Source organism: Myxine glutinosa, chromosome 2 (genome assembly GCF_964187855.1).
Source record: "Myxine glutinosa chromosome 2, kmMyxGlut1.1, whole genome shotgun sequence".
Lineage (NCBI taxonomy): Eukaryota > Metazoa > Chordata > Myxini > Myxiniformes > Myxinidae > Myxine > Myxine glutinosa.
The window spans coordinates 111,120,100-111,145,296 of NC_136262.1; the positions used below are offsets into that span (position 1 = coordinate 111,120,100).

At 49.8% G+C, this 25,197-nt stretch overlaps 1 protein-coding gene across 1 annotated transcript; it reads right to left on the reverse strand.

The window, feature by feature from the left end:
• Positions 1-1,318: 1,318 nt before the first annotated feature.
• RAB5IF (RAB5 interacting factor) lies at positions 1,319-24,829 on the reverse strand. The gene is made up of 4 exons (XM_078771411.1): positions 24,394-24,829; positions 12,864-12,967; positions 11,267-11,396; positions 1,319-1,732 (listed from the first exon to the last, which is right to left on the reverse strand). Exons 1-4 carry the CDS (start codon positions 24,484-24,486, stop codon positions 1,661-1,663), a joined length of 399 nt encoding a protein of 132 aa, XP_078627537.1. The 5' UTR covers positions 24,487-24,829; the 3' UTR covers positions 1,319-1,660.
• Positions 24,830-25,197: the final 368 nt, after the last annotated feature.

Consider the following 25,197-nt stretch of genomic DNA (forward strand, 5'->3'; position numbering starts at 1 on the left):
GGCTAACCCCCGCTCTAGTAGGGAAAATGGCCTTTAAAATGCATGTTGTTGTTGTTGTATGAGGTCTTCGATCTGTGGCAGAGTATGGGCCCCGACTAGCCGTGGAAATCAAAACCCACACTGGCAAGGGCAATGCAGCGAGACTTTATCCGCTCAACCAGGTCACTTACGGATTCGTGCCTTCCGTTATTGTGGTTTCCACCCACTGGACATGTTTCTGATATTATGTATTATTATTAGTTTCACAAGGTTTATTATTCACCAACGGTTATCAAAAGTTTAAAAAGGATAATTGAAAGTGAAACAGGAAACCGAAGGAGAAGACAATGAGGTAAAGAGGAAGAAGCAGCGCGTGCAAAAGTCGGAGAAGAAGGTGACGTCGGCGCTCCGTAACGAGCCAGGTCTACCGACAGTCACGAGGGGATTTTGAGTTCCTGGAAGGGACATCCGGCAATAAGAATATTCGCTGGAGTGGAGAAATCTGCGTAGACAGATTTGGGGCGCTGAGATTCCGACGAATCCTTGCCTCGGCGCATCGGCTCAAGCCAGAGCCGTCGCCCATTTTGAACCCTGTGCTTCAGACCTGTGAAGGTTTGATTCGCGTCGTCTTCTCCCCGACATCCTACCGTCTGTCGGGGATGAGTGTGGGAGACTGCTTCGTCTCCAATTACGTTGCGGTTTACTGAGGGAGCGGTGAAGGTGCACCTCTGGAGGGTGCCGTTGTACAGTTTGGCAGGAAGAGAACCCTTGCCCACTGTACACGCTTTGGATATCGACTGGAGAGCGAGATTCGGGCTTCGACCGGATTTCGTTCCATCGACCGGAGCGAATCCCATTCGCCTTGGGAAAAGTCATAGAGACATTGAGGAGTGTCCGTTCATTTGCTGGCAGAGCCGTGAGTCACTTGACTTTATATAAGATATATATGGAGTGCACTCTGAATGGCCATTTACTGTACCGTATTACCTGGGTGTGATTTATAATACAAGTTTGTTCATTTATAAACATTGGTGTGGTTTCACGATTGATTTTCAATACAGGGTAATATATTTTTCTGCCAGGGTTCCTATCGGGGTTCGGAGGTTTACCAAGACCAGGAGATCGGTGAGGACCCCGTAACATCACGCACACAATAGGGCAGAAGAACCAAAAAATGGGAACCATGGATCCGCAAAGAGATCGATTCGAGTCAAAATCAATTAATCAGAATTTTAAAAAAAATTCAAAGAAACTCAAAGAAATTTCAAAAAATTGAAATGAATTGAAAAAATTCTCAAATGATTTTTTTTAAATTGAAAAAACAACTCGAGATTGAAAGTCAAGACAAAGTCAACATGTTTTATTACCACACAATTCAAAAACCTATTTAGAATTCATAATACATATATCATTTTGATCCTATTAATACTGTACTAGAAAATAGGTTCTTCATATAAACATTTGAGGAGGAAAAAAAACCAAAAACCAACGTTGGCTCAATGACATCATCACAAAGAGGAGGAAACTGCAGTTGTTGTACCAGTACGTCATATCCGTTCTCATCGGATTTCTCTTGTGAATCATCAAGAAACTATGTGTATGGGGAAAAAAAATTGCATTCAAATGTTCGGGTTGCAAATGAAAAATTGCAAATGAAAAAGAAGCAACCGAAAATCTTCAGTTAAAAACTTTTATTAACAGTAATTACATCCTCATGAAAATGAAGTGCTGTGTAAAAGATCGTCCAGACAACCTGCGGACACGCACACAAACACAGCTTTCACGACAGCCGTTCCTGGTGGAGAATTGGTTGGTAAAGGAGGAGGGGAAAGTTCTCGGGGTTGAATGAGAAAGAGGGTGATTTACAGCATTGCATGTATTACAAAAATAAATAAATAAATAAACTCTGCCCAATTTTTGTAAATGTTTGGTGTAAATTAGTCATAATTACCTCTGCCGCCAAAGGTGGATGGAGATTATGTTTTCACCCCTGTCTGTCTGTGAACAAGATATCTCAAAAAGTTTTGGACGAAATTTGGCAGAGGTAGCATATGTGACAAGGACGACATGATTAGATTTTGATGAAGATCTGGATTTGGATCCGGCTAGTATAATTTTTAAAGTGATTCTTCACCATTGGGAGATAGGGTCAAAACAATATATAGCAGGATATCTCAAAACGTTGTGGATGGATTTGGACGAAACTTAGTGGAGAGGTTGGGAGTGTAACAAGGACGAATCTATTCAGTTTTCGTGAAGATTTGAAAATGGATTCGGATATGAGAATTATTTAATTATAAAGTGATTCTTCACCATTGAGAGATTGGGTGAAAAGCGATATATCTATATATAATTATACAGTCACGTGAAAAAGTAAGTACACCCCATGTAAAGTTTTGGCTTTTTCAACATATAGCTATTTGATCTTCATTTCAACAATATTGATAGATAAAGGTGATATAATATAACAAATATCATGAAACATTTACATTTTGTAGTCCATTGTATAATTTAAACAAACATAAATGCAAATTTCGCATGTGGAAAAAGTAAGTACACCCTTGGCTCTAATAGGTGGTATTGCCCCCTTTGGCAGAAAGCACCTCAAGTAGGCCTTTCTTATAACTGTCTACCAGTCTCTCGCATCGACTGGGAGAAATTTTTGCCCACTCCTCCATGCAGAATTCTTTCAGCTGTGCAATGTTTAAGGGGTTTCTTGCATGCACAGCTCGTTTCAAATCCCCCCACATCTCGATGGGATTTAGATCCGAGCTTTGACTTGGCCATTCCAGAACCCTCCATTTCTTTCTTTTCAGCCATTCCTTGGTGGATTTACTGGTATGTTTAGGGTCATTGTCATGTTGCAAGGTCCACCTTCAGTTGAGCTTCAACTTTCCGACAGATGGCCTCATGTTATCCTCAAGCACCCTCTGGTACAATGAAGAATTCATAGTGGATTCTATGATGGTGAGCTGCCCAGGCCCTGATGCAGCAAAGCTGCCCCAAACCATAATATTTCCACCACCATGCTTTACAGTTGGTATCAGGTTCTTGTGGTCAAATGCTGTCTTTGGTTTTCGCCAAACATGTCTTCTAGTACTGTGGCCAAATAGCTCTACCTCTGACTCATCTGTCCAGAGCACATTGTTCCAGAAGTGCTGGTCGTTGACTATGTGTTCATTGGCAATCTTTAGTCTTGCCCTGATCTTTCTGGACAGCAAAGGTTTCCTCCTGGCACACCTCCCATGTAGATCAAATTTGTGCAGCCTCTTTCTAATGGTAGACTCATGCACTTTGACATCAACAGTGGCAAGAGCTACCTGTTGGTCCCGTGATGACATTCTGGGGTTCTTCGAGACTTCTTTCAGCATCTAGTGGTCTGCTCTCGGGCTGAACTTGCTGGGGCGGCCTGGCCTGAACAAGTTGGCAGTTGTTTGGAATCTTCTCCACTTGTAAATGATCTTCCTGACAGTCGAATGATTGATTTCAAATTGTTTGGAGATCTTTTTAAATGCCTTCCCAGACTTGTAGGCATCTATAACCTTTCTGAAGGCCTCAGAGAGCTCTTTTGATCTAGGCATGGTGACGCCGCACACTTCAACAACAAAGAGCAAACCAAACTAAACGTCTGAGGTTTAAATAAGACAGGTTCCTCCAAGATCCTCTCTAACGATGTTCTAATCATTTGCACCTGAGCTGGTGCACCTGATTCTAATTTTAGGTATTTGAAGTAGTGATAAATGTCGGGGTGTACTTACTTTTTCCACATGCGAAATTTGCATTTATGTTTATTTAACTTATACAATGGACTACAAAATGTAAATGTTTCATGATATTTGTTATATTATATCACCTTTATCTATCAATATTGTTGAAATGAAGATCAAATAGCTGTATGTTGAAATATGTTGAAAAAGTCAAAACTTTACATGGGGTGTACTTACTTTTTCACGTGACTGTATATATATTATAACATGATAGTTATGGACGAGTTATGACTAAACTTGGGGGATGAGTTGGTTTGGTGACAAGAACAAGCCGGTAAAATTTTGGTTTAGGTCCGAATCCAGATCCGACCCATCAATGGGATACAAAACAAACTGTTCAGCTTGGCGGAGGTATGTGCTCATTCTAGATGGTACTTAAATACAAAATTGCCCAATTTTAAAATCTTGCACAAACAAATGGGGTTGGGAGAGGGGCAAGCTCATCCTTTTTTGCATGAAAATATTCTGTGGCTCCTTAATATCACAGCTCCAGATTATCGAACTACCTTTACTGTGAATGCAAATACCTTTACATCATCACATCAACGCTGTTGAATCACATCAATGTTTGGTACTGGTGTAATGCAACGATTGAGATTTGTGGAATGGTCATCAGGAGTTGTTTGGACTAAAATGTGCCATTGAGCGATTTCCGAATAACATTAGATTCCTGTCCTGGAGTGTTGTTGTACAGATGTACATGATTTGTTCTGGAAAAAAAAATGGAGGAATTTTAAAACTATGAATTGGTCGTTTGATTTCTTGGTCACATGCATAAACCATGGCGAGCGAGGAAACATCCAATTGGGAAATTTTACGAGCAGGACGCAATTACAATCGTCGCCTGATGTGAGCAATTCTGTAAATTTTCATGAAAATGATTTCCTCGAACAGACAACTCAGAATCACCCATCCTAACACTGCTTCTCATCTGTGGCAACTTAAACTGTCAACCTGCCAGCTCAACAACAACCAGCCATGGCATTTCAAAGGGCTTGTGCGACCCCATGGGTTTGAGCGAATCTAGATTTATCTTCCTGGTACGCCCTCCCTCCTGGACCTATTGACCAACCTTCCCTCAAATTTCTCCCGTTCCTCTTCTGCCCCCCTTGACTCTTATGATCACATTCCCATATATCTCTAGCTATTGTAAGGGGGCTCGATGATGTCGGAAGTGGCTGCTTGCACAGGTCTACTCGCCGGGTTTTCAATCTGCCCTCACAAAAGGATTGACCATTATCTTCACAGCACCTGATATTCATTCTGCCACACTTTCATACAAGTCTACTTTATCTCATGCACCGGTTTATCCCATCCCTTCTGCAGCTTTCCGATCCATCCTCTTGCCTCTGGTACACCGACTCCTGTGGAGAGGCGGTTCCAGTCAATCAACTTGATTTCGCAACATGGAAAGTCAACCTGACTGAAGGGAACTTTTTCATTCCATAAGGCTCAACAGGTGTGAGTCCATCCTGAGGAAAGCCAGAAAACATCTTGCAAATCTCAATAATGCTGAACTCACAAATCGGTCTCCTTCCTCAAACTCATGGTGACCCGTTGTCAAGTCGGGTCTGTAGTGTTTACTGCAGACTCTGCCCGATAAGACAACGTCTGAACTGCCTTCGTCTCCAAATCGCATGGTCCCAACCAATCCCATTCTGTCGCCATCACCCCGATGGACCCACTGTCTACTGGATTATCTGGCCTTCGCACCCAAGAATGTAAAATTCTGTCTGGCCTTGACCCTGCTTCTGCAAGGGGTCCAGAGGACATCGCTGGCCTTGTTCTCGAAATCCTACTATGCCATTCTTGTTCCCCCTCAATCTGCCCTTTTCAGTCTGTCCTCCTCTTCTGACCAACTCCCCTCTACTTGATGTCAGCAAACATCACTCCCATCCAGTGGAGGGATGCAAAAACAGACCCTACCAACTAAATGCCAGTGAGTTTGCTTCAAAGCAAAAAGTCATGGAATCCAATATTGCTTCCAATGTCAAGTCTGTTTTCAAACCTGATCACCATCAGGTTGGATTCTGTCCCAGTCAACAATGGAAATGCTTCTGTTCTCTCAGCAATGATTGGGAGCCTTCTATTGCAAACAAGGTTAGGATCGTCTACCAAAGGTACACATAATCGGGCGTTCAACGCATCAATGGCATCCTGTTTGCTTTCCAAGCTCTATACCTGTGGCATAGAAGGCTGCTTTCGTTCCTGGATTCCTGACTTCCTCCATTCACACATTCATTGTTTTGCCATCAATACAACCTATCATCCTCTCCTAATGGAGACTTGAGTTCGCCAAGGTAGTGTTGAGCCATTTTGTTCCTCATTTATATTAATGTCTTTCAATCCTGATAAATCCTGATAAATCTCACACTCTTACGATGTCTCTCCGAAAAGACCGACTGGAAAACCCTCCCATCCACTTTCTGAAAAATCCTCTCCAAGAAGTTCTGTCACTCAAGCTTTTGGGTCTCATTATTTGCCATGATCTTTCCTGGGAAAACCACATTTCAAATCTGGCCTCCAAAGCCAGTCGCTGACTGGGCATCCTCCGTCGTGCGAAGTCCTTCCTTGGCACACCTGAGCTCCTCACCACATACAAGGCTTTCATCCGCAGCTCTATGGAATACTGCTCTCCCCTCTGGTCTGGTGCTCCTGCCTCACACCTAGCCCGTCTTCACGCTGTTGAAACCAAAGCGTTCAGAATCATTGGAATCTGAAGCTAACTCCAAGAGCCTTTCACTCACTCACCGCAGGCAGGTTGGTGGTCTTTCGGTCTTCTACCGACTCCTCTCTGGCCTTGCCCCCCCAGCCCTCTCTGGGCTCTGTCCCCCAAATATTCCTACAGGTCACACAAGATCTGCCTGTAACCCTCTTATGGTTAAACTGCCAAAATCAAGACTTTCTGCTCACTTTCACTCCTTCATTCCTCTTTTCTCCCACCTCTGGAACAAACTCCCTCACTCTCTTCAATCCCACTCCACCCTCCAGGTCTTTAAAACAGCTGTTCACCACCATCTCTTATCCTCCCCCATCCAAAACCTTGATCTTTTCTACCCCTGCTAATTTCGGTCCCCTTGTGTTTTATACCTCTCCCCCCCCCCCCCTCCCCTTCCCACGCCTCCTGCCCCCAAGCCCTCTCCCTCCCACACTTCTCCCTGCTCTCAAATGTTGTGGTTGTGTGCTTCCCCTTCTCTCCCCATCTTGTCTTCCACTCCCTCTTTTTGTATATTTTGTTTGTCTGGTTGACTTGTTTGTGAAATAAATGTTAGCTCTTTCACGAGCCTCGATTCAGTATACAAAAAAAAAGAAGAAAAAAAAAGACCTATCCGATGCTCTGGAAAACCGTCTTCCTTTTTGGAAACTATTCCACATTGTGTCGCACAGTACCCCCATCCCTATGCAAGGCAGAAAACAGCTGAGTCTTACTCTGCTGATCTGGAAATTATTCAATTCTGGTCTGGTAAATGGAACATGTCCTGGAATCATGTAAAATCTTATTCTCACCACATCGCTTCAGAATGATCGTCAAACAAACCCACCTATCTATTTCCTTGGTCACTCCCAGGAGAGATTAGCTTTTGAACTTCTCGGCCTCAACCTGAGCAATGACGTTTCCTGGGGCGACCACTTAGAAAAGCTAGTCTCCGAAGACAGCCGCAAACTGGGCATCCTCCGTCGATCCAAGTCTTTTAATGGAAAAATCAGAGATACTGAGTCTACTAGGCCTTTGTCTGTCGCAAAATGGAATACTGCTGTCTGCTTTGGGCTGGTACTCCAGCATCACATCCACCTGGTGTAGAATCTAAAACTCGAAATGAATGCCCTCCAATGAGGTTGAAGCACAAGAACAGTTGCTCTCATATCAGACAATATGGTGGTGTCTTTCTCACATCACAGGCAAACAATCTATTAACCACAGTTGCTCCCTCTTCTCTGTCCTTAGACCCTCTAGCAACTCCACTATGCATGAATTATTCGACCCCCCTCCTCACCCCCTTATGGTTAACCTTTGCACCTTTCACATTTCTTTTTACTCTAATTCTTGCTTTTTCTTTATTTCTCTTTCTTTATCTATCTATCTATCTGTCTGTCTGTCTTCGGAGGAATGAATTCTTGCAGAATTTTTTTCTGTCAGGCTCACTTTCCACACCTGGAAGGGTTTGAGGGTTGTGGAGTAGCAGCTGAAACCCGAATTCCTATCCAGGTTCCGCCTGATGACTCCATCTTTGCTCTTTACTTCCTCGGGTTCATTCTGACATCTCCAATGTAGTATTGGTTTTCCGTTTGATTCTCCCTTCTCTGGTACTGCCTTCTACCGGCCTGTCTTCTCTTACCTCGATGGTTTTAAGCATGTACAGTGCACCGCTCCCTCATGGTATCCTCCATCCTGACGCATGATCTTTTCTACCCCTATTACCTCTTCAAAATCAAACCCTCTTGCTGATTTCAGTTTGTCGTCTCCTCTCTGAATCTGCATAAAAGCCTGCACATGAACCAGGTCGCTACACTTGATAAATCAGCCAACCGTGTGGTTTCAGTTTAGGAAATGAAAATGATTTGATGAAGACAACATGCATTTTTATTTTATGCTGGTGTTCAAAACACAACGATTTTTGAGATTGTTTTTTTGAGAAATGCTGTATTTTAAATAAAATAAAACGCATTGAAGCAAATTGTCAGACGTTTGTTTTGAACCTTTATGTGGACTTGGTAAATCTGATTAGCAAATTGGTCAGATATTCACTGGATGTTTTTTTGTGATGTAAAATTTTTTTTCATGGTTCCACAAAGCTAGATGTAGTGTACAGAGCCTTCAGAAAGTATTCAGACCCCTTGACTTTTTTCACAATTTGTTGTGTTAGACTGAATTTAAAATAGAATAAATTGAGATTTTAAACTCAACTGGACTATGTCCAGCTGAGTTTTTGTCGACACCCAGTGTCCGTCGTCTGTCTCTGTCTGTAAACAATTCGACGTCTATACTCGGTCACAAATATTGATTAAATTTGATGAAACTTGTTATGCAGCATCTTTAAGACAAACTAGTTTGGGATTGCATTTGGGCGTTGCACGCCCAAAAATGGTCACGGCAGGGCGGCCATATTGAAAAATCACTTTTTGTCAATCTGGTACTTCCTAATGTCGCTAGAAGGCTGAAACTGTGTAGACAGTATGTAACAAACCTCAACACATATAGTAAATTCAAGTCTGAAATCTGAGAAAAGTAATTGTAGTTTTACTTTTCATGCCTCACTTAAAACTCAATTTTTTCTAGTTTCCTGTTTAAACATGAGATACCTTCAACGTTACTGTACCTCTTTAGCACATATAAACTATATAGTTTGTGGTTCTATTATGCATATTCTAACCATATTGATATAGACCAGTTGAGTTCAGGTTCCCTGGAACCTCTAGTTTTTGTTTAGTTATTGATCTACACAATACCACACAATGTCAACGTGGAATTTTTTTTCTTAGAAATTTTTACAAAATAATTAAAAATGAAATACAGACATCAAATTTACATAACTATTAAACCCAGAGTCAAAACCACGTACAAGCACCTTTAGCAGTGATTACAGCTTCGAGTCTTCTTGGGTATGTCTATCAGCTTTGCACATCTAGATTTTATAGAGTTTCTCCCATTCTTCCTTCAGATTTGCTCAAGCTCTGTCAAGTTGGATGGGGAGTGTCAGTGAACAGCAATCAAGTCTTTCCAGATTCTCAATGGGATTTAAGTCTGGGCTTTGGCTGGGCCACTCAAGGACTTTCACATTCTTGTTCTGAAATCATTCCAGTGTTGCTTTGGCTGTATGTTTGGGGTTATTGTCCTGTTGGAATGTAAATCTTTGCCACAGTCTAAGATCTTTTGCACTCTGAAGCAGGTTCTCCTCAATGATTTGCCTGTATTTGGCTCCATTCATTGTTCCCTCTATCCTTACACGTCTCCCAGTCCCTGCCGCTGAAAAGCATCCCCATGGCATGCTTCATGGTGGGGATGGTGTGAGATGGGTGATGAGCTGCGCTCAGTTTCCGTAGGGCTTTGTATTCAGGCCAAAGAGTTCAATTTGTGTCTCATCGGACCACAAATTATTTTGCTTTATGGTCCGAGTCTTTAATGTGCCTTCTTTGCAAACTCCAGGCATGCTTTCATGTTCCTTTTTCAAATGAGTGGTTTCCGTCTGGCCACTCTCCCATGAAGTCTAGATTTGTGAAGTTCTGTAGAGTTTGTTGTCCTTCCGGCAGGTTCTCCCATCTCAGCCAAGGAACTCTGTAGTTCTGTCAGAGTGGTCATTGGGTTCTTGCTCACCAAGGTCCTTCTTGCCCGGTTGCTCAGTTTGGTCGGACGGCCAGCTTCAGGAAGAGTCGAGGTAGTTCCATATTCTATCCCATTCCTAATGATGGAGCTCTCTGCGCTCTTGGGAACTTTCAACACACTAGAAATTGTTTTATACCCTTCTCCAGATCTATGCCTCCTCACAATTCTATCTTGGAGTTCTACGGACAGTTCCTTGGACTTCATGGTAGAGTTTCTGCTCTGACATGTACTGTCAACTGTGGGACTTGCATAGAAAGGTGTTTCTTTCTAAATCATGTCCAATCAATTGAATTGGCCACAGGTGGACTCCAATCAAGTTGTAGAGACATCTCAAGGATGATCAAAGGAAATTGGAGGCATCTGAGCTCAATTTGGAGTGTCACGGCAAAGAGGTTGAATACTTATTGACGTGACATTTCAGCTTTTCATTTTTAATTAATTTGTAACAAATTTTATTTTAAAAATTCCACTTTGACATTATGGGGTATTATCTGTCGATCAGTGACAAAAATAATAATCTCAATTTAATACATTTTAAATTCAGGCTGTAACAACAAAATGTGAAAAAGTCAAGGTGTGAATACTTTCTGAAGGCCCTGTATAAAGGAGGCATATATAACCATGTGGCTTTAATGGCGAACCTTGCAGTATATTTCAAAAAGTTTTCTGCAATTCTTGTGCCAAAGCCTTCCATCTTTCCTTGGATGGAATGGCATTATAAACTTGGAGATCTAACTATGCATGTGGATTTTTTGGTCTTCAAATCAAGCCAAGGATATGTTAATGTCTATTTCCACCTGTGTCTACATTATCCAATAGCACAAGTGACATCAGCGAGCCATGGATAGATAATAATAATTGTCACCTATTAAAATTTTGACTCGCTCGTCCTTCCATTCTTATCTCCTCCTCAATATTCTTTGATGTACTTGCCTCTCACAACTTTTCCCTGTGCATACATATGTTAATATCTCCATTGTTCCAATATTTTAAAACCAATAGCTGCCTTGTTCACTTAATATAACAACCACCTCAAACATTTTTGGAATCTCCTACAATGAGGCAAAAATCACAAGGTCTGCTGCTCATGCATCGTCGATAAGTGGATGGCCTAAACTCTGGTCTAGCTCCCACGCTCGCTCTCCTTTAATCCTCTCTCCCTCACAACCCCCAACATGGATGTTTTGGTGCCTTTTACCAAGAAGAGAGAGAAAGAGGTCATGAAGCCCTCCTTTGTGAGCTCCCAAGTGCCCCCAAATTCTTCTTCATCCACTTGTTGGAAATTGCTGAAGTATAGGTAGAGAAGCCCAGCACTGATGGCACAGAAGCTGTGGGATAACGGACAGAAATATAACGTCTTGAGAAGCACAAAATGATTTGCAGTAAAAAAAAATTTAACTTTACAAAAAATGCAGAGGGAGTAGGATCTACAGAAGTATGATGGGTAAGGGGGGGGGGGGCGGGGGAATAAAAATGTATGTAACAAATAGGGGTTCCAATAGTAGTTTCAAGTTATGCAAAATATTTTTTAAGTTTTGTTTACCAAACTATTTCTAAATCTTGATTATATTTATTCTGACAAATACTGCAAACTTTCATTTGTAAGGAAAAAAAAGAAAAAGTTTGGTTGCTGCGTGTATCACCTGACAACCAGTGCGGAGACGTTTCATTGTCGAGCTGCCGAGATACCAAGGCACCTATCTATTGGGCGAGCACTTGTAATTTTATCAGGTATGGCAGTATTTTTAAAATTACAAGCGGTGCCTTCCGGGCGCTTCACTCATCGGTTAAATTAAAGGAGAGTTGGTTTCACTTCACTGACATATTGCATGTCTATTTGAGTCTCAATGAGGATGTAAAATTAAGTGTCAAACATAGAAAGGGGGGGAGGGGTGGGAGGTGGGAGGGGGAGGGGGGGGGGGAAGGGGAGGGGTGGGAGGGGGAGGGGGGGGGGAAGGGGAGGGGAGGGGAGGGGAGGGGAAGGGTAGGGGAGGGGAGGGGAGGGGAAGGGTAGGGGAGGGGGGGAGGGGAGGGGGGGGAGGGGAGGTGAGGGGGGGGAGGGGAGGTGAGGGGGGGAAGGGAAGGGAAGGGGGGGGGGAAGGGAAGGGAAGGGGGGGGGGAAGGGAAGGGAAGGGGGGGGGAAGGGAAGGGAAGGGGGGGGAAGGGAAGGGAAGGGGGGGGAAGGGAAGGGAAGGGGGGGGAAGGGAAGGGAAGGGGGGGGGAGGGAAGGGAAGGGGGGGAGGGGAGGGAAGGGAAGGGGGGGGAGGGAAGGGAAGGGGGGGGAAGGGAAGGGAAGGGGGGGGAGGGAAGGGAAGGGGGAAGGGAAGGAAGGGGAGGGGCAGGAGGGAAGGGGAGGGGCAGGGGGGAAGGGGAGGGGCAGGGGGGGAGGGAGGGGCAGGGGAAGGGAAGGGAAGGGAGGGGCAGGGGGGAAGGGGAGGGGCAGGGGCAGGGGCAGGGGAGGGGCAGGGGCAGGGCAGGGGAGGGGCAGGGACAAAGCGGAGGGGCAGGGACAAAGGGGAGGGGCAGGGACAAAGGGGAGGGGGGCAGGGACAAAGGGGAGGGGAGGGGGGCAGGGACAAAGGGAGGGGGGTGGGGCAGGGGGGAGGGGGGTGGGGCAGGGGGAGGGGGGTGGGGCAGGGAGGAGGGGAGGAGGGGAGGGGTGGGGAGGAGGGGAGGGGAGGAGGGGAGGGGGCGGGGAGAGGGGGGGGATATCTCGAGATATATTAGTTATAGATAATAATAGATATTGAAGTCTGACAAAAAAAGAAGGATTTCTGCAGTTCAGATTTGCTTACAGTAAGATGCCGACGAAGCCACGTAAGGGTAGCACACCCCAGACAATGCCCAGCACAAGGCCCAGGATCTGGCGGAACCAGTAGATTATGTCCAGAAATTCATCCTGAAAGACATGCACATGTCACTTGTGAATAATAATAATAATAAAGTTTAATGTCAAAGATCCCACTTTCAGACAACTCCAAACAAATTTGCACAACACACTGTTCAATTTTGAATGGCATTACCAATCCTTTTTGGAGTACCTTTCATGAAGGTAGAGTTCCAGTGCCAATCCCAAGATGCTCAGAGGTCAATAAATTAACCACAATATGGACTGGCGTTACATGTAGACCATACCCAGGGGCGTCGAGAGAGGAGGTCAGGAGGAGGGGGGCAAACGTCCCCCTATTGCCTTTATTTTCGATCATACGGCTAAATAAAAGTGACCATTTGTTGTTTTTTTTAAGTTTTTTGTTTTTCATCAAAGAAAGTTCCTGAAAAAGTTATAAAACAGAGAAAGGGTGGGGGCTCCGAGGTTGTTTGCCTCGTGGCCCATGCTGGCTCTCGACACGCCTGACCACTCCAGATAGGACAGATTATTACTCATTCCCTTGAGGTCATTTATGACCAGATTGCTCTTACCATAATCCAAATGGTGTCACGTGGTAATTCTCCTGGAACCAACTCATTTCCAAAGGCTTAGAATGAAAAAATTTCATACTATTGCCCTCCCCTAAATTCTAACCACGTCCACAATGCAGAACTGCTTTGTGTACCACAGACAGGTTAATGTGTAGCAGGTATTTAGTGTTGGTGAGGATGCATGCAGCAACGGCTGGTGTGGCACTTGCTTTCTGGTACCCACTGCAGTAACGGGGTCTGATCTCAATATGTTGTCTTGTACGTTTTTACCAGTTCACTCGGAGTGGCCAAGGAGGACAACATGTGTCCGTGGGCAATCCCTACCTCGCAGGAGAAATTCTGCGTTGTGCTGACAGGAGTCATGCCTTGTCAGTGGACTCACTCCTATTGAGAGGAGTGGTCCAATTGTATGATTGTATGACCATGCATTGTGGCCCCTCGGGGTCAGGATGCATGTGTTTGAATGACCATGTGCTTCAGCCTTGGGGTTGAGGTGCATGTGTAATGTTATTGGGACAGCCTTGATGGACGTTGTGACTTGGCCATGGGGTCAAGGTGCACGTCCAAGGCTGTTCAAATGTTTGACTTTTTACCTTTTTTCCAAGTAAAAAAGGCAGGCCTTCGAGCGGGCCCTAAAAGCTCCGTGGGCAGTCCCTCCCCTGGGTGGACTGGTCTATAAAATTGAGAATTTAATCATCTTCCCGTTATTGGCCATAGCCATCCTATGGACCTATGCTCTGCTAAGCTGCTGCAACTGTTTTGCCAACATAGCTTCATTCATATATATATATATATATATATATATATATATATATATATATATATATATATATATATATATATATATATATATATATAGTTACGGATCCGGGGGACGGCACTCCCGTTAGCAAGGGGGGGTTAATCCCCTTGTCTTGTTAAGCTGGCCGTCCGACCGGTCCTGGGGGTATGACGTCATGCCCGGTCAGCGCTGAATAGGGTAGTAGGCCGATTCTTCCTATGACCTAAGTACCAGCGCCTTCTGGTACGCAAGGAAATACTCCCGCCCGGGCCGCAGCGTAATTGATGGATTGCGCCGAGCGAAGCGAGCTGCGACGCGGGCCGTTAACAAAAGACTAAACCCGATTGTAAGCGGTTCGGCCGAAATCGCGCCACAGGTACTCAATGGGGAAATCACTAAAGCGATCGGACGAGAAAGAAACCAAAGAATAAGTAGTAGGGTCAATATACGAAAAAAAAAACTCACCTAACCCCCAAAAAATTGATACAAAAGGTTTTTCAATGGATTCTGGTACCATTGGGCATGTTAAATAACATACTAAAAATCTAGTAACATCTGACTTCCGGAAAGGGGTCATTTTCAAGATGGCGCCCAAGATGGCCGCCGGGAGCTTAAAATGGCCATATCTCAATTATTCAACCTAGAAAGATGGTTTTGGTGTCTAACCATAGGTTTTAGGGCCCAAGGAATCCAATTGAATCAATAAAATTACCATCAGTTAATTATTTATTGACAAGTCAAGATGGCATCCCAAGGTGACATCCTGATCCACTAAAATGGCTCTGTCGAATAGTAGTCAACCTAGAGAGATTTTTTCAGTGTGTATACCTAGAGGGTTTAAGGCACCCAGGAAATCATCAAAATTACTTAAATAAGCACAAAGTAATCAGGTAATCCAGTAAGCCAGGTTTACCAGCCCATTAGGCATTTGTTGTCTTATACAGTTAGTCGCTATTCATCGAGGGGAGGGGGAAGGGGGGGGAGGGAAGGGGGGGAGGGGGAAGGGGGAAGGGAGGAGGGGAATGGGGGGGAGGGGAATGGGGGGAGGGGAACGGGGGGGAGGGGGGAGAGGGTGGGGAGGGGAGAAGAGGGGGGAGGGGAGAAGAGGGGGGGAGGGGAGAAGAGGGGGGAGGGGAAAAGAGGGGGGGAGGGGAAAAGAGGGAGGGAGGGGAGAAGAGGGGGGAGGGGGAGGAGGAGGGGGAGGAGGAGGGGGAGGGGAGAAGAGGGAGGAGGGGGAGGAGAGAATAGGGAGGAGGGGGAGGGGAGAAGAGGGGGAGGGGAGGAGGAGAGAGGATAAGAGAGGGGGAGGGGGGGAGGGGAGGGGGAGGGGGGAGAGGGGAGTGGAGAGGGAGGGGGGAGAGGGAGTGGGAGGGGAGGGGGAGGGGGAGGGGGGAGGGGGAGGGGGAGGGGGAGGGGGAGGGGGAGGGGGGAGAGGGGAGTGGAGGGGGAGGGGGGAGGGGGAGTGGGGGGGGGAGGGGGGAGGGGAGGGGGGAGTGGAGGGGGAGGGGGGAGTGGAGGGGGAGGGGGGAGTGGAGGGGGAGGGGGGAGTGGAGGGGGAGGGGGAGGGGGAGGGGGGAGGGGGGAGTGGAGGGGGAGGGGGAGTGGAGGGGGAGGGGGGAGGGGGAGTGGAGGGGGAGGGGGAGTGGGGGGGAGGGGGGAGTGGGGGGAGGGGGGAGTGGAGGGGGAGGGGGGGAGGGGGGAGTGGAGGGGGAGGGGGGAGTGGAGGGGAGGGGAGGGGGGAGGGGAGGGGGGAGTGGAGGGGGAGGGGGAGGGGGGAGTGGAGGGGGAGGGGGAGGGGGGAGTGGAGGGGGAGGGGAGGGGGGAGGGGAGGGGAGGGGGGAGGGGGGAGGGGGAGGGGGGAGGGGGAGGGGGGAGGGGAGGGGGAGGGGGAGGGGGAGTGGAGGGGGAGGGGGGAGTGGAGGGGGAGGGGGAGGGGGGAGTGGGGAGGGGGGAGTGGGGGGGAGTGGAGGGGGAGGGGGAGGGGGAGTGGAGGGGGGAGGGGGAGGGGGAGGGGGGAGGGGGAGGGGGGAGGGGAGGGGGGGGAGGGGGGGAGGGGGGAGGGGGAGGGGGGAGGGGGAGGGGGAGGGGGGAGGGGGGAGGGGGAGGGGGAGGGAGGGGGAGGGGGAGGGAGGGGGAGGGGGGAGGGGGGAGGGGGGAGGGGGGGGGAGGGGGAGGGGGGAGGGGGGAGGGGGGAGGGGGGGAGGGGGGGGAGGAGGGGGGGAGGGGGGAGGGGGGAGGGGGGAGGGGGAGGGGGGAGGGGGGAGGGGGGAGGGGGAGGGGGGAGGGGGGAGTCAAGTCGGAAGTCATTGTCGTCAATTGAATGTCGCATTTATTTTTTATTCCCTGTCAAATGGCATTGGTCCCGCATTCCGAACCCGGAAGTCGGAAGTCATTGTCGTCAAAGTTGAAAAATTAACGTTACGAAATACGCTGATGACGTCATAATTTTAAAACCCGAAGGTTTTTTAAACACTTAAGCTTAATTACTTATTACTTAAAAACTTAATTAAGGTGTGCTGTAGTTTCTCTGGGACGTACTGATTCCGAATATGAAGTTGAAAAAATAACGTTCCGAAATACGCTGATGACGTCATAATTTTAAAACGCGACGTTTTTTTAATTTTAAGGTGTGCTGTAGTTGCTCTGAGACGTACTGATTCCGAATATGCCTTTGGTTTTGCTCTGCGATGAGTAGTTCTCGAGTTATAAGAGGACAAACAAACAAACATACTTTACATATATACTAGCAGAAGTACCCGGCATTGCCGGGCGGGGGAGGAGGAGGGGAGGGGGAAGAGGAGGGGAGGGGGGAGGAGGAAGAGGAGGGGAGGGGGGAGGAGGAAGAGGAGGGGAGGGGGGAGGGGGAAGAGGAGGGGAGGGGGGAGGGGGAAGAGGAGGGGAGGGGGAGGGGGAAGAGGAGGGGAGGGGGGAGGGGGAAGAGGAGGGGAGGGGGAGGGGGAAGAGGAGGGGATGGGGAGGGGGAAGAGGAGGGGAGGGGGAGGGGGAAGAGGAGGGGAGGGGGAGGGGGAAGAGGAGGGGAGGGGGAGGGGGAAGAGGAGAAGAGGGGGAGGGGGAAGAGGAGAAGAGGGGGAGGGGGAAGAGGAGGGGAGGGGGAGGGGAAGAGGGGGATGGGAGGGGGAGGGGGAAGAGGAGGGGAGGGGGAAGAGGCGGGGAGGGGGAAGAGGAGGGGAGGGGGAAGAGGAAGGGAGGGGGAGGGGGAAGAGGAGGGGAGGGGGAGGGGGAAGAGGAGGGAGGGGGAGGGGGAAGAGGAGGGGAGGGGGAGGGGGAATAGGAGGGGAGGGGGAGGGGGAAGAGGAGGGGAGGGGAGGGGGAAGAGGAGGGGAGGGGGAAGAGGAGGGGAGGGGGAAGAGGAGGGGAGGGGAAGAGGAGGGAGGGGAACGGGGGGGAGGGGGAAGGGGGAGGGGGAAGGGGGGAGGAGGGGGGAGGGGGAAGAGGAGGGGAGGGGAACAGGGGAAAAGGGAGGGGGAGGGGAAAAGGGAGGGGGAGGGGAGGGGGAAAAGGGAGGGGGAGGGGGAGGGGAAAAGGGAGGGGGAGGGGGAAAGGGAGGGGGAGGGGGAAAGGGAGGGGGAGGGGGAAAGGGAGGGGGAGGGGAAATGGAGGGGGAGGGGGAAATGGAGGGGGAGGGGGAAAGGGAGGGGGAGGGGGAGGGGAAAAGGGAGGGGGAGGGGGAAAAGGGAGGGGGAGGGGGAAAAGGGAGGGGGAGGGAGAGGGGGAGGGGGAAAAGGGAGGGGAAAAGGGAAGGGGGGGAAAGGGAGGGGAAGGGGGGAAAGGGAGGGGGAGGGGGGAAAGGGAGGGGGAGGGGGAAAAGGGAGGGGGAGGGGGAAAAGGGAGGGGGAGGGAGAGGGGGAGGGGGAAAAGGGAGGGGAAAAGGGAAGGGGGGGAAAGGGAGGGGGAAGGGGGGGAAAGGGAGGGGGAGGGGGGAAAGGGAGGGGGAGGGGGGAAAGGGAGGGGGAGGGGGGAAAGGGAGGGGGAGGGGGAAAAGGGAGGGGAGGGGGAAAAGGGAGGGGGAGGGGGAAAAGGGAGGGGAGGGGGAAAAGGAGGGGGAGGGGGGAAAGGGAGGGGGAGGGGGAAAAGGGAGGGGGAGGGGGAAAAGGGAGGGGGAGGGGGAAAAGGGAGGGGGAAAAGGGAGGGGGAAAAGGGAGGGGGAAAAGGGAGGGGGAAAAGGGAGGGGAGGGGGAAAAGGGAGGGGGAGGGGGAAAAGGGAGGGGGAGGGGGAAAAGGAGGGGGAGGGGGAAAAGGGAGGGGAGGGGGAAAAGGGAGGGGGAGGGGAAAAGGGAGGGGGGGGAAAGGGAGGGGGAGGGAGGGGGGGAAAGGGAGGGGGAGGGGGAGGGGGAAAAGGGAGGGGGAGGGGGAAAAGGGAGGGGAGGGGGAAAAGGGAGGGGGAGGGGGAAAAGGGAGGGGGAGGGGGAAAAGGGAGGGGGAGGGGGAAAAGGGAGGGGGAGGGGGAAAAGGGAGGGGGAGGGGGAAAAGGGAGGGGGAGGGGAAAAGGGAGGGAAAAATGGAGGGGGAGGAGGAGGGGGAAAAGGGAGGGGGAGGGGGAGGGGGAAAAGGGAGGGGGAGGGGGAAAAGGGAGGGGGAGGGGAAAAGGGAGGGGGAGGGGGAAAAGGAGGGGAGGGGGAGGGGGAAAAGGGAGGGGGAGGGGAGGGGAAAAGGGAGGGGAGGGGAGGGGGAGGGGGAGGGGGAAAAGGGAGGGGGAGGGGGAGGGGAAAAGGGAGGGGGAGGGGGAAAAGGGATGGGGAGGGGGAGGGGGAGGGGGGAGGGGGAGGGGGAGGGGGGAGGGGGAGGGGGAGGGGGAGGGGGAGGGGGAAAAGGGAGGGGGAGGGGGAAAAGGGAGGGGGAGGGGGAAAAGGGAGGGGGGAGGGGGAAAAGGGAGGGGGAGGGGGAGGGGGAAAAGGGAGGGGGAGGGGGAGGGGGAAAAGGGAGGGGGAGGGGGAGGGGGAAAGGGAGGGGAGGGGAGGGGGAAAAGGGAGGGGAAGGGGGAAAAGGGAGGGGGAGGGGGAAAAGGGAGGGGGAGGGGGAAAAGGAGGGGGAGGGGGAAAAGGGAGGGGGAGGGGGAAAAGGGAGGGGGAGGGGGAAAAGGGAGGGGAAAAATGGAGGGGGAGGAGGAGGGGGAAAAGGGAGGGGAGGGGGAGGGGAAAAGGGAGGGGGAGGGGGAGGGGGAAAAGGGAGGGGAGGGGAAAAGGGAGGGGGAGGGGGAGGGGGAGGGGGAAAAGGGAGGGGGAGGGGGAGGGGGAAAAGGGAGGGGGAGGGGGAGGGGGAAAAGGGAGGGGGAGGGGGAGGGGGAAAAGGGAGGGGGAGGGGGAGGGGGAAAGGGAGGGGGAGGGGGAGGGGAAAAGGGAGGGGAGGGGGAGGGGGGAGGGGAGGGGGAAAAGGAGGGGGAGGGGGAGGGGAGGGGGAAAAGGGATGGGAGGGGGAGGGGGAGGGGAGGTGGAGGGGGGAGGGGGAGGGGGGAGGGGAGGGGAAAAGGGAGGGGGAGGGGGAGGGGAAAGGGAGGGGAGGGGGAGGGGGAAAAGGGAGGGGAGGGGGAGGGGGAGGGGGATGGGGGAGGGGGAGGGGGAGGGGGAGGGGGGAGGGGGAGGGGGAAAAGGGAGGGGGAGGGGAAAAGGGAGGGGGAGGGGAGGGGAAAAGGGAGGGGGAGGGGAGGGGAAAGGGAGGGGGAGGGGGAAAGGGAGGGGGAGGGGGAAAGGGAGGGGGAGGGGGAAAGGGAGGGGGAGGGGGAAAAGGGAGGGGGAGGGGAAAAGGGAGGGGGAGGGGGAAAAGGGAGGGGAGGGGGAAAAGGGAGGGGGAGGGGGAAAAGGGAGGGGGAGTGGAAAAGGGAGGGGGAGGGGGAAAAGGGAGGGGGAGGGGGGAAAAGGGAGGGGGAGAGGGAAAAGGGAGGGGGAGGGGAAAAGGGAGGGGGAGGGGAAAAGGGAGGGGGAGGCTGAAAAGGAGGGGGAGGGGGAAAAGGGAGGGGGAGGGGGAAAAGGGAGGGGGAGGGGGAAAAGGGAGGGGGAGGGGGAAAAGGGAGGGGGAAAAGGGAGGGGGAGGGGGAAAAGGGAGGGGGAGGGGGAAAGGGAGGGGGAAAAGGGAGGGGGGAAAGGGGAGGGGGAAAAGGGAGGGGGGAAGGGAGGGGGGAAGGGGAGGGGGGAAGGGGAGGGGAAAAGGGAGGGGGAAAAGGTAGGGGGAGGGGGAAAAGGGAGGGGGAGGGGAAAGGGGAGGGGGAAAAGGGAGGGGGAGGGGGAAAAGGGAGGGGGAGGGGGAAAAGGGAGGGGAGGGGGAAAAGGGAGGGGGGAGGGAGGGGAAAAGGGAGGGGGAGGGGGAAAAGGGAGGGGGAGGGGGAAAAGGGAGGGGGAGGGGAAAAGGGAGGGGGAGGGGGAAAAGGGAGGGGGAGGGGGAAAAGGAGGGGGAGGGGGAAAAGGGAGGGGGAGGGGGAAAAGGGAGGGGAGGGGGAAAAGGGAGGGGGAGGGGGAAAAGGGAGGGGGAGGGGAAAGGGAGGAGGAAAAGGGAGGGGAGGGAGGGGGAGGGGGAGGGGGAAAAGGGAGGGGGAGGGGGAAAAGGGAGGGGGAGGGGGAAAAGGGAGGGGGAGGGGGAAAAGGGAGGGGGAGGGGGAAAAGGAGGGGGAGGGGGAAAAGGGAGGGGGAGGGGGAAAAGGGAGGGGGAAAGGGAGGGGAGGGGGAAAAGGGAGGGGGAGGGATAGGGGGAAAAAGGGGAGGGCCAGTCAACAATGACGTTGCAGTTCTCATGGTCGGAGAGCAGCACAACAATCTGCGACATCGTCCTACATCTTCGTAACAGCACGAAGCGGATTTTGGAGACACCGATCCTGTGACGCCCTCCAGTACCGGCGTTGCCGGGCGGGGGAAGGGAGACCCGTACATTACACACATACAAACTGTGTTTTATGTTCAATGGTCTGGCGGCGGGTATGGAACATCACGTGATCGCTCTGAGCGAATCAGCGCGCTGCTCTGACACCAGGTCAGATTCCGTGTATAATATTCCTCGCTGAAATGCGCTGAGTAAATATGAATAAAAAATATGGATCTCGCCAAATATTTTTAGGTAGGCCATGTCCTTCCCAGGCTCAATGACCATGTCTGTGCCAAATATCAAGTACGTGAGCCTCTCCGTTTAGGAGTCTATCGGTAACCACACACACACACACACACACACACACACACACACACACACACACACACACACACACACACACACACACACACACACACACACACACACACACACACACACACACACACACACACAGTTTTATATATATAGATAGATAGATTCCACCCCTCTTACATCATTCATGCATTCGTTTGTTCATTCATTCATTCATTCATTCATTCCCTTGCTTCTGTCCACGCTGTCGAACCACATTGATCAATCAAGTATCAGCCTCGACTCTGGATTAAAAAATAAAGGAATAGTCTTCGACCATTGTTAATAACATTGTTTTGCACTAGGACGTGCCCGTACGTGGGTGCCCGTTCCTTGCCAAAAAAAAAAAAAAAAAAAAAAAAAATTTGTGTAGGGGTGTGTGTGTGTAAACATCCTAGGGCGTGCCCGTACGTGGGTGCAAAAAAACATGCGTGCAAACAACAACAACAAAAAAAAACTTTGAAACCACGTGGCAGTAACGACAACAGAAACCCCCCCCCCCCCCCCCTCTATTTACATGAATGGTTTGGTCCATTCGCAACGACCACAGAACCCCCCCCTCTATTTACATGAAATGGTTTGGTCCAAAGCGAACGGCTTGCGGAGTTTGGTAAAGAAATCGCCATAGCTCGGTAACTACTTGTCCGATTAATATGAAACCTTGAAAAGGCACATCCTCGGGTCCCCAGCAATATACCTGGCAAGTTTAAAGTATATCGGACCCGTGGTTGTCGAGAAACAGCGGTCACAGACAAACACACACACACACACACACACACACACACACACACACACACACACACACACACACACACACACACACACACACACACACACACACACACACACACACACACACACACAGAGATTACTGGAATTATAGATAGACTAGGGCATGCCCGTACTATATCTATATCTAAAATTATATCCCCCCCCTCTATTTACATGAAATGGTTTGGTCCAAAGCGAACGGCTTGCGAGTACGGTGACAATCCCCCCCCTCTATTTACATGAAATGGTTTGGTCCAAAGCGAACGGCTTGCGGAGTTTGGTAAAGAAATCGCCACAGCGTGCACAAACGCGCAGGAAAGCGAAAGAATCGCAAATTAGTTTTAATTAGTTTTAAAACATAGTTTAACGCCAACATAGCGGCAACATAGTTTGCCAACGTGAAATAAATGAATACGCTCTCAAATGTGCCGTCCGAGGCAGAGTCTGTTCGCCACGTTCGGCACACGTGATAGCTCGCTGATCTCTGATTGGTTGAATCGTTTTTGGACATAGCTCGGTAACTACTTGTCCGATTAATATGAAACGTTGAAAAGGCACATCCTCGGGTCCCCAGCAATATACCTGGCAAGTTGCAAGTATATCGGACCGGTAGTTGTCGCGAAACAGCGGTCACAGACAAACACACAGACACACACACAGACACACACACAGACACACAGAGATTACTGGAATTATAGATAGACTAGGGCATGCCCGTACTATATCTATATCTAAAATTATATCCCCCCCCTCTATTTACATGAAATGGTTTGGTCCAAAGCGAACGGCTTGCGAGTACGGTGACAATCCCCCCCCCCCTCTATTTACATGAAATGGTTTGGTCCAAAGCGAACGGCTTGCGGAGTTTGGTAAAGAAATCGCCACAGCGTGCACAAACGCGCAGGAAAGCGAAAGAATCGCAAATTAGTTTTAATTAGTTTTAAAACATAGTTTAACGCCAACATAGCGGCAACATAGTTTGCCAACGTGAAATAAATGAATACGCTCTCAAATGTGCCGTCCGAGGCAGAGTCTGTTCGCCACGTTCGGCACACGTGATAGCTCGCTGCTCTCTGATTGGTTGAATCGTTTTTGGACATAGCTCGGTAACTACTTGTCCGATTAATATGAAACGTTGAAAAGGCACATCCTCGGGTCCCCAGCAATATACCTGGCAAGTTGCAAGTATATCGGACCGGTAGTTGTCGCGAAACAGCGGTCACAGACACACACACACACACACAGAGATTACTGGAATTATAGATAGACTAGGGCATGCCCGTACTATATCTATATCTAAAATTATATCCCCCCCCCCTCTATTTACATGAAATGGTTTGGTCCAAAGCGAACGGCTTGCGAGTACGGTGACAATCCCCCCCCCCCCCCCCCCCTCTATTTACATGAAATGTTTTGGTCCAAAGCGAACGGCTTGCGGAGTTTGGTAAAGAAATCGCCGCCATAGCATGCACAAACGCGCAGGAAAGCGAAAGAATCGCAAATTAGTTTTTATTAGTTTTAAAACATAGTTTAACGCCAACATAGCGCCAACATAGTTGTGAAATAAATGAATACGCTCTCAAATGTGCCGTCCGAGGCAGAGTCTGTTCGCCACGTTCGGCACACGTGATAGCTCGCTGCTCTCTGATTGGTTGAATCGTTTTTTGGACATAGCTCGGTAACTACTTGTCCGATTAATTTCAAACCTTGAAAAGGCACATCCTCGGGTCCCCAGCAATATACCTGGCAAGTTGCAAGTATATCGGACCCGTGGTTGTCGAGAAACAGCTGTCACAGACAAACAAACACACACACAGACACACACACACACACACAGAGATTACTGGAATTATAGATAGATTAATCACGACATGATGTTGAACTTTCATTCACTGCGGTTATGATGTGCGTGACGGACACTGAAAACATAGTCAGTCTGCACCACCCTAGTACTAGTACTAGTAGTGGTAGTGGTAGTGGTAGTGGTAGTGGTTACTAGTATTAGTAGTAGTAGTACCCTTTCACACCCTTTCACAAGTATAATTTTGTCTATAATCAAACCGCATGGATTACATAGCAAACATGGAGCATCTGAAACGGCGGGTTAGGGTTAGGGTTAAGGTTAGGGTTAGGGTTAGGGTTAGGGTTAGGGTTAGGGTTAAGGACTCGTGTGTGTGTGTGTGTGGCACCTTGTCCTCCCATTTGATCCCGGGGCTCAACGCCTTCCGCCACGTGGGTTTCACCACCACATCGTCTGCAGTCTTTTTCCGGGGACTCGCCATGCGCACACCACGGCCTGGGCGCCTCTCTCACCAATTTAACTTTTAAGTGACGTGATCTCCAGAAGACCCGGAAAAAAAATTGAAATCGCTTCAACCGTTCAATGAAAAACGTCGTATCAATCTTTTGGGTATGAGCGATCCACACCACCGTAAATAATAAAAAAAAAAACACCGGAAAGAACAATTCGATTCCGACTGTACCAACGGCAACGTGATGACGTGATAACGTTTAAATACGTTCCATGTTTAAATACGTTTAAAAATACGTTTAAATATACGTTTAAAAATACGTTTAAATACGTAAACCACTCCATGTTACCTTTCTGTTATTATTTAGTGTTATGTTCGCCTGTTCGCCATGATTACATTAGGTCTCCATGCCAAATACTTAATATACTTACTATTCCTATTTTTGGAATTATATTCTCAATCAGTTTGTTAGAAAACCTCAAAGTGTGTGTTCAAGCGCATGCACCGCTCTAAACTATCTGACCCATTAAATCGGTTCGGTACGTGTTACAAAACGTAAATATATTGAAAAAGGCGATTAGAAGGTACAACAAATGAGCATTTCAATGAAAAATACAGAATGCAAGGCGAATAACGACAGAGACAAGCGTAGCGTTTATTGCGCAATACCATTCAACAATTTAAATAACTTAGAAATATTCTGAAATATGTCTTTCATATAATATCAGAGGAGCAAACTTC